Source organism: Sus scrofa, chromosome 14, assembly GCF_000003025.6.
Source record: "Sus scrofa isolate TJ Tabasco breed Duroc chromosome 14, Sscrofa11.1, whole genome shotgun sequence".
NCBI classification, from domain to species: Eukaryota; Metazoa; Chordata; class Mammalia; order Artiodactyla; family Suidae; genus Sus; species Sus scrofa.
The window spans coordinates 12,683,334-12,696,829 of record NC_010456.5 but is presented as its reverse complement, the minus strand read 5'-3'; the positions used below and the strand labels follow the sequence as shown (position 1 = coordinate 12,696,829).

General features: G+C 39.8%; 2 protein-coding genes across 10 annotated transcripts in view; one reads left to right on the top strand and one right to left on the bottom strand.

Moving 5' to 3' along the window:
- Nucleotides 1-4,223, bottom strand: part of HMBOX1 (homeobox containing 1) — a 202,472-nt gene extending 198,249 nt beyond the window's left edge. For 3 of the 7 annotated variants that reach the window (XM_005670463.3, XM_005670458.3, XM_001926736.7), the window contains exon 1: nt 3,910-4,223. The gene's annotated coding sequence lies outside the window, so the exon portion shown is untranslated. The remainder of the gene's footprint in view (nt 1-3,909) is intronic. The other 4 variants (XM_005670459.3, XM_005670460.3, XM_005670461.3 and 1 more) reach the window with 2 other exon arrangements.
- The window catches only part of INTS9 (integrator complex subunit 9), a 115,346-nt gene continuing 106,239 nt past the window's right edge, over nt 4,390-13,496 (top strand). Inside the window, exons 1-2 of one of the 3 annotated variants that reach the window (XM_021072407.1) lie at nt 4,405-4,703; nt 7,136-7,232. In XM_021072407.1, the coding sequence (XP_020928066.1) occupies nt 7,224-7,232 (9 nt within the window). In that variant the 5' untranslated portion in view covers nt 4,405-4,703; nt 7,136-7,223. Of the gene's footprint in view, nt 4,704-7,135; nt 7,233-13,496 lie in introns of all 3 variants that reach the window. The other 2 variants (XM_001928998.7, XM_021072408.1) reach the window with 2 other exon arrangements.

The window sequence follows — 13,496 nt, the reverse complement described above, 5'->3', positions numbered from 1 at the left end:
GACTGGAACTCCTAATATACGTGAGTGCATATGTAAATATATGACACGAGACAAGCCATGATTTCCATTCATAGACAACTTTTTTTATAAAGTTCTACTAAATTAAGAAGTAAAAGCCAAGAGTTAAAGAGAAATATACAGCCAAATAGCAAAAGGAGCTATAAATTTAATTCTGGAAGCCAAAAAACAAAAACGAAACCCTAAATAAAGCTGGTCCACAAAACAAACAAGCTCAACACATTTTCACCGAGCATTTTAAAATTTAATCTATATTCATATTTTTAAAAGTTGAGAAGTACACCAACTTTCATGTATGAAAAATGACATTCTAAGGTAAATTTCCAATTCCAAGAGAAATAATTCAAGTTTAAAGATCTGCATACACAAGTAACAGAAGAGCTGCAAAAAAATGAATAGAAAAAGCAAAATGGGGTATTACAGGAAACATGGAAGCTATCTGAAACATTACAAGTGGGATGGACTTAAACAAAAAATCAAAAATGAACAAATAAGCATAAATAGGAATATTTATGTGTTTACTATCTTCCAAAACAAGCCAAGCCATGCCATGCCGTGCCATCCCAATCAATACTTGCCATAAAAATTGCCATTAATTGGTTACTTCTATTTTTAAAGTGATGAAAACAGTGAAAGGTTTCTTGCAATATATTTATAAGTTACCAATACTGAGCTATTAAGTTTCTATCAGTGATGCATCAACTAAAGATTTGTGCCAGGAGTTCCTGTGGTGGCGCAGTGGTTAACAAATCCGACTAGGAACCATGAGGTTGCGGGTTCGGTCCCTGCCCTTGCTCAGTGGGTTAACGTGAGCTGTAGTGTAGGTTGCAGACGGGGCTCGGATCCCACATTGCTGTGGCTCTGGCTTAGGCCGGTGGCTACAGCTTCGATTAGACCCCTAGCCTGGGAACCTCCATATGCCGAGGGAGCGGCCCTAGAAATGGCAAAAAGCCAAAATAAATAAATAAATAAAGATTTGTGCTAAAAAGACTGAAATCTATGTGTACAGCAGTGAAAAATGAAGCCTCACTAAAGACGTTTGATATAAAGCTGACCCCTAAAGGCTCCTTGATGCACATTTGCAACCACAGTATTCACAATATGTAATACACTAAACTAGCAACAGATTGGTTAAAAACAATCTGGAATTTCAACTTCCCATTAGACAGGCAACATTTTTAGAAGCAATCATATTAAATAAATGTCCTTCACAGTTACGGGATGAAATTTTAAGCTGGACAGGCACCAATGCTCTAATTTTCTACTTTTTTCGTAAACCATATGACTTCCACATGCTGAGAATGTTTTATGCTTCAACCTGCAGTAAAGGCTTTACATCATTTTAATGCTCAGTGCCTAAAATGCAACAGAATCACCCCATCAAATGCAAGGAATATATCTAGTTTCAACACAACCACTAGTTAGAAAAAGTTTAATGAATGCTTTTCCCAGCAAGTAACTTTGCATTTCTGTGGAAGAAAACAAACAAAAATTAAATCCGAGGTGAGGGTGGGTGGAAGAGAAAATATCCTCATATTTTAACATTTTTCCAACTCTTAACAAACATTTTAGTTTTTTTCTAAAATAATTATGAAACATTTTAAAACAATGTTTAATGGACTCTTTCAGCAAAAAAGCATTCTATTAATAGTTATATAGGATTTTTCTCCATTTTTTACAAGGTAACATTTCAGGCTAAAGCAGAAGGTTAAAACAAATAGTTCTGTAAATCCTAGTCTGTAACAAATTAAAAACTCAGCTTTGTATCAACATATTGTATATTCTAAATTTGAGATTTAGAAAACATCAAATTTTTTTCTATTCAGGTCAATCTAAATATATATGCTACCTCATGCTTATAGTCAGCTTATCTGTGAATGACCAATTGCACAAATTTCAAATCAAAGGTTATAAAATGTACCATAAAATTACACACTATGTTACTTTTTCAGTTTTTATGGAATCTAAGATCCTTAACTGATAGGTTCAAGAATTGGTAAATTTGGAGCCAAATTATGTAAATACATTAAATTCTCAGCAGTTGAAAGATAAATCATGTCAATTCCTTTATTAAACGTCCATTACACTAAAAATATGTTATAAAAGAATGGGTATTGAAAAATTATATTTCAGACTGAAGAAAGTACAAAATATCTTAAATTCTCCTGGTGTAATGTTATTTAAAAGATTGTGAGAAACAAGAGATGTTGCAATCCTTTCCTTTATAACTCTAACTGAAATTCGAAAAAAAATCAGAATTCAAATTTTCCAAACTTGACTTACACACATTAACTCAACTAGATCTAACTTAGTTGTGCTATTTTAAAATAAGTGTAATGCAAAGCACCTCAATCTTGATGTGATAATTACCTGTGGAATGAATGCAAAATAAAAACAAATGCAGTTCGTTTTCACTGAATGATGTATTTTAGAGCACGACCACAGAAAGCACGACCATATAGCACAAGCTAAACAAACAGGCGCAGGAGGCATCCAGGAAGAGAAACGTACCATGCCAAGAAAGAAAGGAAGAAATGAAGGAAGGAAGGAGGGAAGGGAGGCAGGCGAGCAGGCAGGTAGAGAAGGCAAAGGTTTCAATACCTGCAGAATCCCAAAGAAATGAACTAGTCACATCACTCTACCCTATATGATACAGAGGGTTTTTAAAGCTCCGAGGTAAATAAAAGCAATCACTTTTTACCAGCATTCAACTTTACATGGTATAGTATCTTTAATGCTAACTGCATTCTCCCCCTCACTCACCCAATGTTTCCCGTCTTTTCCACACCAGGTTTCAAACAAATGCGAGACAGAACAGGGTGGGGTAGAGGAAAAATACAAGCAGCGCCTTTCGGCGATTCCCCCCACCCCCGCCCCGGACCCCCAATAATTTCCAACAGTTTCTCCTACTACGAAAATAAATCGCCCTATCTCAGGATATACAACAGTTATTCTGTGTCTTCAGTTGACACCCAGAAAGAGACGCGTACACATACCAGCACTCTCGACCCCCGCCCCACGCCCCCGAATGTTAACTAGTGTTTAATCTACTGAACACGAAGACGGCAACGAGATCCCTCCACCTACTGTTTCGGGGTAACGGTGGGTGGAGGACTCGTTTCAAAGTAGCCCCAACAGTGTAACCAAAACACGGTTCCGGAATAAAATATTAAGAACACTTTTCCTTTCCCACCTAGCTACCGACTTCGGGATGCAAAAAGCCATCCACACAGCATCTCACGTCTACAGTGCTCCTACCCTGAGTTTGGGGTTGGGATGTGTCCCTGGGAGGATGGGAGAAGGAGTGTGAGCGGGCGATGGGACACAAACGACTTGCTCCCCACGGCCACCCCGCGCCGCGGCGCCAGCCCAGAGGTCCAGGACCCGCACCTCGCGCACGCTTCTCCGCCCAGGCCCAGCTAAAAGCTCCGACTCCGTCTCCCGAACTTCCTCTCTAGAGACATTTATTCAAGGCTAACACATCACCCAAGTACACGTCACCCAGTTTCAAATACAGTTCTGCACCCCAAACAAACCCACACCTCAAATTCCCCTCACAGTTTCCCAAACTCCAAACAAGAGACCCCACCTCCAGGATTCAAACCTTCCGCCCACCAAGGAGGTAACCAGGAGGAAAGAGTTAGGGAGCAGCCGACGCCTTTCCATTTTCGCCCCCCACAAACTGCCCCACCCCAGACCCTGCGTCCGGGTCACCCCCCTCGGAAGCCCCACGCTTCCTCCCTCCTCTCAGTCGGGCCGCCTAAGAGACCCACCCCCGGCCCACTCACTTTCTCTCCCAAACCCCTCCAAAAAGAAAAAAGAAAAAAAGTGAAGAGAAAGAAGTGAAGAAAGAGACTTGAGGGAGCCCGCCTTCCAAATCGCTCGACTCACCTCAGAATCCTTGCTGAGTTCTCTCCGCCCGGCACAGCCCCCTCCCCAACGTCCCAGTACGAAGGGCTGAGGTAGGGAGGAGGGGAAAGCGGGAGGGGGAGGGGTGTCTTCCGCGTGGGGCGCCCGTCGGGAGGGGACTGGGGAGGGGTTGAGGCCGGCGCAGGAAGAGGAGAAGGGGGAGGGGAGGCCCCTATCTCCCAGTCTCCCCCTGAAAACCTCCCTTGTCTCAATCACATCAGACTGACTGTCTTTGTCTGGCTGACAACCGCCATATTGATATCAACAGCCCCGCTCCCACCTGCTGCCGCCGGGCGGCCCTGGGAGTTGTAGTTTCTTACTCCCTCGAGTAAAAGCGCGGGACTCGGCGCCCGGAGGCCCTGGGGGACTACAGCTCCCGGCAAGACCTGCGCCATTCGCCTTCCCACAGGGAGGAGGGGAAAGGGGCGCCAGAGTCGTAGGGACTACACATCCCAGAATACCGTGGGCTCTGGGCCCAGACAGGGGACATGATATCATGCTGGGATGGAGAGGGAGAATGATTTGGCGGCGGGGAAGAATTTGAGCCGAAGGAAGGAGGAAAGAGAGAAAAAGGAAAGATGACCACAGTTCCCATGATGCAAGAAGACAGGACTACATTTCCCATGATGCATCCGGAAGGGGGCGTAGGGAAGAAAGACTGCATGTCCCGCGATGCTCGAGGCTGGCGGGTGGCGGAGATTGAACCGGAAGAGGCTTTCTGGTTCTGAGGAGTCCAGTGACTGATATTGAACAACCTAAAGTCCAATATGAAATTGGTGAGTCTCTGCTCCTAGGTCAGAGGGCAAAGGTGATGCCATATCCTTTTGGACTTCGTCGTTTCCAACTTGTGGTGGGAACCGTCGCGGAAGAGGGGTGGCAGTTAGAGACTTAGAAAGTGGGGTGAACCAAGGAAAGCTGCTCCTTGTGGTTGAGTTTGAATCCCACCTCCCACCCCCGACCCCCAGATCTTATTTATCCCTTGGCGGCTCCTGTGGTTAGATAAGAGATTGACTCTGTCACCTTACTTCACACACGAACTGAGGTTGGGCTTTATGAACTAGGTTTGACTGATTTCACAGCTGCCATGTGAGTTTTATAATTGGTTAACTTCTTTCCACGCGATTGGCGTTTGATTAGCGTTTCTTACAGTTTTTGAAAAGGCTTTGGTTACATATGAGCAGAGTTTAGAAAATATTGGGCAGAGTAATCACTTAAGTTTTCTGTTATAGACTCCTAACTGTCTTTGATATTCAGAGAAGGACGAGATCATGGTATGGTATGATCGTGGAAGATTTAAGTTTTAAACCCTGTATAATATGGTTTAAGTGTCAAGGCATTCAGTCTAGGGCTGTAGGGACTGTATGAGCCAAGATTAGATGGAGCCTGCCAGGATACCTGGAAAATTCTCTGCATCACAAAACTCAAAACACTTGGCTTGTAGGGAGGCTGCTCAGGCCTTTATTTTGAGCCACGTTACTCTGTGTGCACACAGATTTAGCTACTTTAACTAGTTTATTCCAACTGTATGGTATTAGTAGAAAAGCAGGTGTGAGATGCTGTTTCTCAACCTCTTAAAATTCGCATTCCTGCAGCCAAGTGTTGTAAATCTTTACTTTCCTGTAATTTTAGTAGAAAAATAAAATGTGCATTTTCTTAATTGTTTGAGCATGCTTTTCCAAAGTGTGCAGCCCAGGCTGGTGCCTGCACACACACGCTAAGGGCCTGTGCTCTTCAGAGTTTCAGCTGTTTTCTGAGGAGTCAGAGAAATAGAAGTAGATTCAACACTAAAGCTGTTTAGGTAAGGAGAAGGACACAGATCAGTAAACCTTGAGGATATCAATTTGCTTCTGGGTCAGTTTTCAAGACATGTAAAAATGCCAAATTGAAAGTCACCACCCATATCCAAAAGAAGTGTGCAATGAAGAAGATACAAAAGTAATAAATGATATTTCACTGTTTTCATGGTAAATGGAAGCATGTTCAGTGTTTAGGGATTTAGAGGATGATGGGGGTTGGGGGAGTGGGAGACAGCTCTATGGAAAGGAGACTCTTTAACAGTTAAGCAAGGTGAGTAGGCTAGGGCTTTCCTTGAAGAGGGTTCAGCTTTAGAAGCAAAAGAGCTTTGCACCTGAGTGCTTGAAATAAAGACCATGTTTTCTTGATAAAGGATAAATCACATTTGGTATGTATGCTCGGTGCAGAGGCAGGAAAATGGAAAACAGTTCTTTTCCATAATAGCTCATTTGCTGAGGGTATCAGAGAGTTAGGGTTTAGTTTACATATGCTTTGGTTTGCTTATGAAATCCTCCTGCTTACCTCATTTAAAGAAGATAAAAAAGGGGGAAAGAGAAACTATTTTTCTTTCAAGAATCATAAAATGCCTTAGAGGAATAAGGTAGTTGATGATTCTGTGAGAATATCTATTGACACAGCAAAGTGTTTCAAGAACACTGACACTCAGTAAGCAGGCTTCTTTTTTGTATCATGCCTCCCATAGAGTTGGAATAAATTTTCCTAGGGCCTAAAAATTTTTAACTTTGTGTACTGCTTCCTGAATATGTGATAAACCATGTTTTGTATTTCTATCATGAAACACAGAAATATTTTTTATAGAGTACATTCTTGTTTTGGAGATTATGACTTCCCCAAACACCCTTCCCACGTACAATCTATGACCATATCTTGGTGATTCTGCAGTTCTTAAACTGGTCTGTTTCTCTCCAGTACCACCAATACAGCCTTTGTAGGGGCTCTTTTCACTTGACACTTGAAATTCAACAAAACCTTCTAACTGGTCTCCCACCCTCAAATCCATTCCCTACTCCATGCCCAGAAGTTGTTTTAAATTGCAGTGTTCCTTTAAAACCCTTTGGTAGCTTCCTTTGCCCTTAGGATAGTCTTAAAATTATTTTTTTGTTGTTCTGTTTTAGAGTTTTGTGGTTTTGGGGTTTTTATTTTTTATTTTTGGTTTGGGAGGGGTTTTTTGGCCGCACTTGCGGCATACAGAAGTTCCTAGGCCAGGGATCAGACCCAAGCCACAGCATTGTCAATGCTGGATCCTTAACCTGCTGAGCCACAAGGGAACTCCTTAAAATTCTTGACTTGACTTGCTTGATCCTGTAGATTCTGGCCCTGCTGACTTCTCCAGGCTAATGTCTAGCTCTCCTCTCTTGACCTCCTTGTTCCGTTTGTATTGTATGTCTTTCAGTTCCTTGAAGTCCGCCTGCTCTCTTTTGCCTCTGGGACTTTAAGTGTGTTCCATTGCCTCCAACACTTTTTGCCTGGCTCATTTCTTCATGTTTCAGGTCTGTGTTTAAATAGCACTTCTTTAGTGTTTCCTTGAATTAGGTACCCCTTTTATATGTTTCAATGGCAAACTTCCTTTGATAGCACTTGTAATCATTGGTCTTATGTCTGTCCTACTTCTTACAGACTCTTCATATTCCCACACCCCCATTGTGTGATGCTCCTAAATAGTAGTTGAATAAATCATTTCTGAAGGATTGTCAAAGTCCGTGAATATTGTTGAGAATAGATTAAAGGGTGAAGTTGAAATATTACAAGAAGCAACAACCTTTGGAGTTAAAAAGAATGATTGCTACCTTTTATGGAGCACTTATTGTGTGCTAGCCACTGTGCTGGTGCTTGCTATTTACTGTCCCATTTCATCCTTTGATCTAGGTGATAGTATTCCCACTTATAACAGAAAAAAAAATCTGAGCCTCAAGGAATTCAAGTGGCTCAAAATTACACAGATGAAAAAAGTAGTAGAGTCAAGATCTGAACCCAAGATTCTTTCCTTAGGAGTTTGTTGCTTAATGAAGGCAAGGCCTCCAGCACTTTGCACAGTGCCTGGCACATGCTAGATTATCTCTTATGGAGAAGAAGCAAGAGAAAGTTAATTCAAAGCTATTTTTTAAATTAGCCTTAAATTTTAGTTTGATTGAATTAAGATCTTAAAGATTATTGGTAGAAAATTAAACTTTGGGAACTTCCTAAAGTCTAAAGGGCTCTATATCAGAACATGCCAGTTGAATGCACAAGTTAGTGTCTTTACTACCCATTATAGGCTCTGTGATGCCATTTATAGTTCTCTAACTTCTGGTAGCTTTTCACACACCCAGGAGAAGACATTGGATGACATTGGATGACATTGTAATCCTTAGATATCGCCTTCTTAGTCAGGATTTTAATGACTATAATATCAGGCAGCTTTAACTGAGGAAAATTCACTGGCACCATCAGTTAACCAGAATCACTTTAAAAAGAACAGGGAATTTAGAAATGTATCCTCTAAATTAGCACATTTTTGAGCATGTTCTGTTTTTAGTATAGATTGAGCCTAATTGGATACACCCTGATGGCCAAATTCAGCAAAAGGTAGAAATCAGAATTCACCAGGGTCTTTAACAAAAACCACGGAACAACAACAACAAAAATGCTGAATATGTTGACAGAAATTGAGTTTGAAACATCATGGCCAGGAATTTAGTCATTCAAATAGATGGAAATTAAAGGGAATAAAATAATAAGCAGTTTGAGAATGCAGAGTGTGTCATAACTTCCTATAGGTCGTTCCAGAGATGGAGAGAATCTTCTAGTTTATTCAGTCAACAGAGATTTATTATGCAACCACAGTATACCCTTGGCATTCAAAGTATTAATACTTTCCATTTTAACTATTACGTTTGACCCCAGAGATCGATGACAGGGAATTATTTGTAATTTTGCTGAGGCACAGGTTTGAATGTGACTTTAAGATGAATGATAATCCTTAGTGAATGAGCCTGATTGCCTCGGAATCCACGGCTCTCTGCAGTTCACGTTGCTCTCTTGCCGAAGGTCTGAAAGAAGGGTCACTTAAATGCTTGTTATTCTGTATTTTTTGAATTTGATGGAGGAAATTATATGTGATAGTTGTTTTTACAAACTTAAAACCTCAAGAAGTTTGTGAGATATATTCTTCGGTGGTCTGTGCTCCTTTGTACAAAATGCTGTTTCATTACTAGTGGCTTTGTGGGAAGGTTCAAACTTTAAACTCACCATTTCTCCCAGGAAAACAGATGGAGTAAAGAAATGGATCCCTGGGCTACTTCCAGTGGAGGACAAGTAAAACACCAAGTGGAATTGTGGATTATAAGGAAAATTTAGGCTTGAAAGAGGCAAATCTACCCCAAGGTCAATTTGACGAATCCTTAGGAAAGGGTGTGGTTAATCCTCACCTTGACTCTGAGCTTGATGGATTCTTCCTGCAGTTTTCAGACTTGCAGAATCCTTTTGGTTTCTTGGACTTTGGATCAAGTACAGAAAATTTCTTACTGTAAATTATAATATTCCCTTTTTTTTTTTTAAACCAGGACTTCATCAATTTCAGTATAGTTGCTAAAATGTCAACCTAATTTCACTGTCTTTTCTGTTTCTCTTGTTGGTTGATTAGAGTGCCCTCATGTGTCTTTATGATGTAATATCATTTCAAACTTTAGATATGTTTTATCACCACCTCAGTATGATAGGCTTTTGTTTCTTTAGGATGGTTTTCTCAAACTCTGAAAAGTGACATAAAACCAAATCACATACGGTGTTTACCGGGATAAAACTGAAAATTTTACTCTTGGGTATTTCAAAGTCCTAATGGTTACTTTGAAGATTATCTCTTTTATATTTAAGGCCGAAAAAAAAATGTACCAAGGATTTTTTTTTTTTAAGTAACAGTTGAAGAGAAAATTTTATTTTTTTATGTGTGTGTGTGTGTGTGATCTGACATACACTTACAAGCATGACAGCATTGTTGTTGCTTACAACTGCAGTAGGACATTTGTTTTGTGACTGGTTGGCTCTGAGTATTCAAATCCCTTGCTATTTTCTCTGATGATCAGCAAAGTGCACTTGAAGGACAAGGGCCAAGAGTGAAGCATGGCTCTGGAACTCCTAGCATTCTAATGGAAAGATCGCTCCTGGCTTGCTAATTACCAACAGAGGTCCAGGCATAAACTGCTCTTCATCATCATTCATTTATTCATTCAACAGATCTTCCCGTGCACCTGCCTCCTCTGCTAGGCGTTAGGTATATTCCAGTGAAGAAAACAGGTTTTCTTCTTGCCTTTATGGAAAGTAAAGTCCAACAGGTTTACTATATAGTTCAAACAATATTACAGTGAACTCTGTGATGTAGAGATATCATTGGGCACTGGCTCAAGTAGTTTTTGAATGTAATTTTTTCTGAATGTCAAAAAATGTATTTAGTTGTATCCTTGAAGATGCCTTCTTAAAACTGTAACAGACGTGGCCACCTTGCCTACTGGTTTACCACTGTATCAGTAGTGTAAGAGAATACATTTCCCCACCCTTGCCAAGGATGCCATCTGTTTCTTTACTCTTATTATGTGTTTTACTAATGTAACTCTCTTTTTTCATCAATCCTCACAGCCTCTTGTTTCATAGACATCAGCTATATTTAGTAAAACGACCTCACAGTAGTCATATATGGATGTGGGAAAATGTACCAGAAAAGAGGGCAGATTTCTTTAGATAAAAAAGTGATGTCATAAGAATCTTGAAAGGAATTTTTCAAAGAACCTATGGCATTGCTTTGAAAATGCTGACGCATGGGAGTAGTAGTTAAGATGACAGTCTTATGGGGCCTGGCCAATTGGTGAAGCAGCTGGAACAAGTATGCGTAAAGAGCAGAGAAGATTCCCCCCTGTTCCCCAGTAAAGGATTGACCAGTGAGATGAAGCTAGGAGTTGACATATCAGGAAGGGCTAATAATTAGGAACGGTAGATGTCAGAATTTGGAAAGATCCCGAGAAAAGGCTAACAGAAAGATGAAGGGGAAATAGGGAAAGACTGTAGGAGAAAGGGGTTAGCTTGAAAGCCCCAAGGGGTTCAGTGATCAAGTCTAAAGTGTGTCGTGGGAACTTTACTGTGAGAAAAACAGGAAGTTTAAATTGTCCCTGATCTACCATATATCTAAAGGAAATGCCCTAAAGGTCTAAAACATTTAAATTTATTGAAAGCCAACCGAATGAACTTTAGCTCTCTCAAGGATAGATAATCAGATAGATGATGTTCAAGAAAGCCATTCTTTAGTAAGAATTGCAAAACTAACACCCTTTTTGCCCTTAAGGTACAGTTTATTTTTCATCACTCATGCTTATGAAGGAGGTGGGGGGAAGGTGAATAATAAAAGGTCTTGCATAATCCATTCCTCAGATTTATGGCCTAAGTAGCTTTTCCTAAATAACAGTATTTCTGCATTTTTCTATTCCAGTAAAGTAGAGGAAGGCATAATTAGATGTTTTAATTTAATGTCATGTTACATTTTTTAGCATGTGAAAATACAGAAACAAGCAGTGGTATTAATAATATAAAGGAAGGGAGTTCTGTTGTGGCTTAGCAGAAACGAATTCTGACTAGTATCCATGAGGATGCAGGTTCAATCCCTGGCCTCACTCAATGCGTTAATGATCTGGTGTTGTCATGAGCTGTAGTGTAGTTTGCAGACACTGCTCAGATCCCACATTGCTGTGGCTGAGGTGGTTCGACCCCTAGCCTGGGAACCTCCATATGCCACATGTTCAGCCCTAAAAAAAAAAAAAAAAAAGACCAAAAAAAAATAATAATGTAAAGGATACTATTATAATTGTTACTTTTTTAACATTTTTTAAACAGCTTGATTCAGGTATAATTAACAATTCACAAAATTTGTACATTTAAAGTACAATGCAGTGACTTTTAGTAAATTTCAAAGTTGTGCAACAATCGTCACAATACAGTTTTAGAGTATTTCCATTAGCAATCAATCCCCATTATTACCTCAGGCCCAGGCAGCACTCATCTACCTTCTGTATTGTATGTAGATTTACCCTTTGTGGTCATTTCATATGCATTGACTCATGCAATATACAGTCTTGTGTGTCTGATTTATTTGACTTAGCGTAATGTTTTTGAAGTTCATCCATGTTATAGCATGTATTGCTCAATAACGTTCTATATGAAGATGTCACATTTTGTTTATCCATGTACCAGTTGATATTTGGGTTGTTTTCCACTTTGGGGTTATTAATGTTGTGTGAACACAAGTTTTTACTTCTGATGTTTCCATGTTTTCATTTCTTTTTCTTGCATGATTGCATTGGCTGCAAATTCCAGTACAATATTGATTAGAAGTGATACAAACAGTGGTGTTAATCTTTTCCCCCTTCCCAATCTTAGGGAGAAAGCATTCAGTCTTTCACCACTGAATATGATGTGAGCTGTAGGTTTTTTATAGATGCTCTTTATTAAGTTGAGGATGTTTATTGACCATTTTTATCATGAATGGGTCTTAGATTTTATCAGATGCTTTTCCTTTGTGTATCAAGATGATCATTTGGTTTTTATTCTTTGTTATGTTAATATAGTATATTACCTTAATTGAATTTTGAATGTTAAATCAGTCTTAGATTCCATGCATAAGTCCCACTTGGTCATGACGTATAATCCTTTGCAGATGTTGCTATATTTGGTTTGCTGATATTTTGTTTAGGATTTTTGCACATATATTCATGAGAGAAATTGGTCTGTAGTTTTCTTGTGATGTCTTTGCCTTTTGTATCAGTAATATTGTCCTCATAGAATGAGTTCAGAAATGTTTTCTCCTCCTTTGTATTTCAGAAGAGTATGTGTGAAGAATTGGTATTCTTTCTTCTTTAAATGTTTGACTGAATTGGTCAATGAAGCCATCTGGGCCTGGGCTTTTCTGGAAGGATTTTAACTTGACTAAGTCACTTTCTTTACCTGCAATTAATTAAAATCTCTTCAGATTTTCTATTTGTGCGTTCCATTTTTTAAAAATTGTGGTAAAATATATAGAACATAAAATTTACTGTTTTAGCCATTTTTAAGTGTACAGTTAAATGACATTAGGTACATTCACATTATTGTGCAGCCATAACCACATCCATTTCTAGACATCACTTAGCATAATAGCTTCAAGGTTCATCTGTGTTGTAGCATGTGACAAAATTTCCTTTTTAAGGCTAATATTTTGTTGTATACCACATGTCATTTATCCATTCATCTGTCAATGGACACTTGGGCTGTTTTCACCTTTTAGCTGCAGTGAATAAAGCTGCTCTGAACATGCATGTACACATTTCTGTTCAAGTCTCTGCTTTCAGAATCTTTGGGTTATATACCCAGAAGTTGAATTGCTGGATGATGCAGTAATTCTAAGTTTAACTTTTTGAGGAACTAACATACTGTTTTCCATAGTGTCTTCACCCACACAATTTACATTCCCACCAGCAATACACAGAGGTTCTGATTTCTTTTTTTTTTTTTTTTGGCTTTTTGGCTTTTTGCCTTTTTTCTAGGGCCGCTCCCATGGCATATGGAGGTTCCCAGGCTAGGGGTCTAATCAGAGATGTAGCCGCCGGCCTACACCAGAGCCACAGCAACACAGAATCCAAGCTGCACACACCACAGCTCATGGCAATGCCAGATCCTTAACCCACTGAGCAAGGCCAGGGATCGAACCTGCAACCTCCTGGTTCCTAGTCAGATTTGTTAACCACTGAGCCGCAACG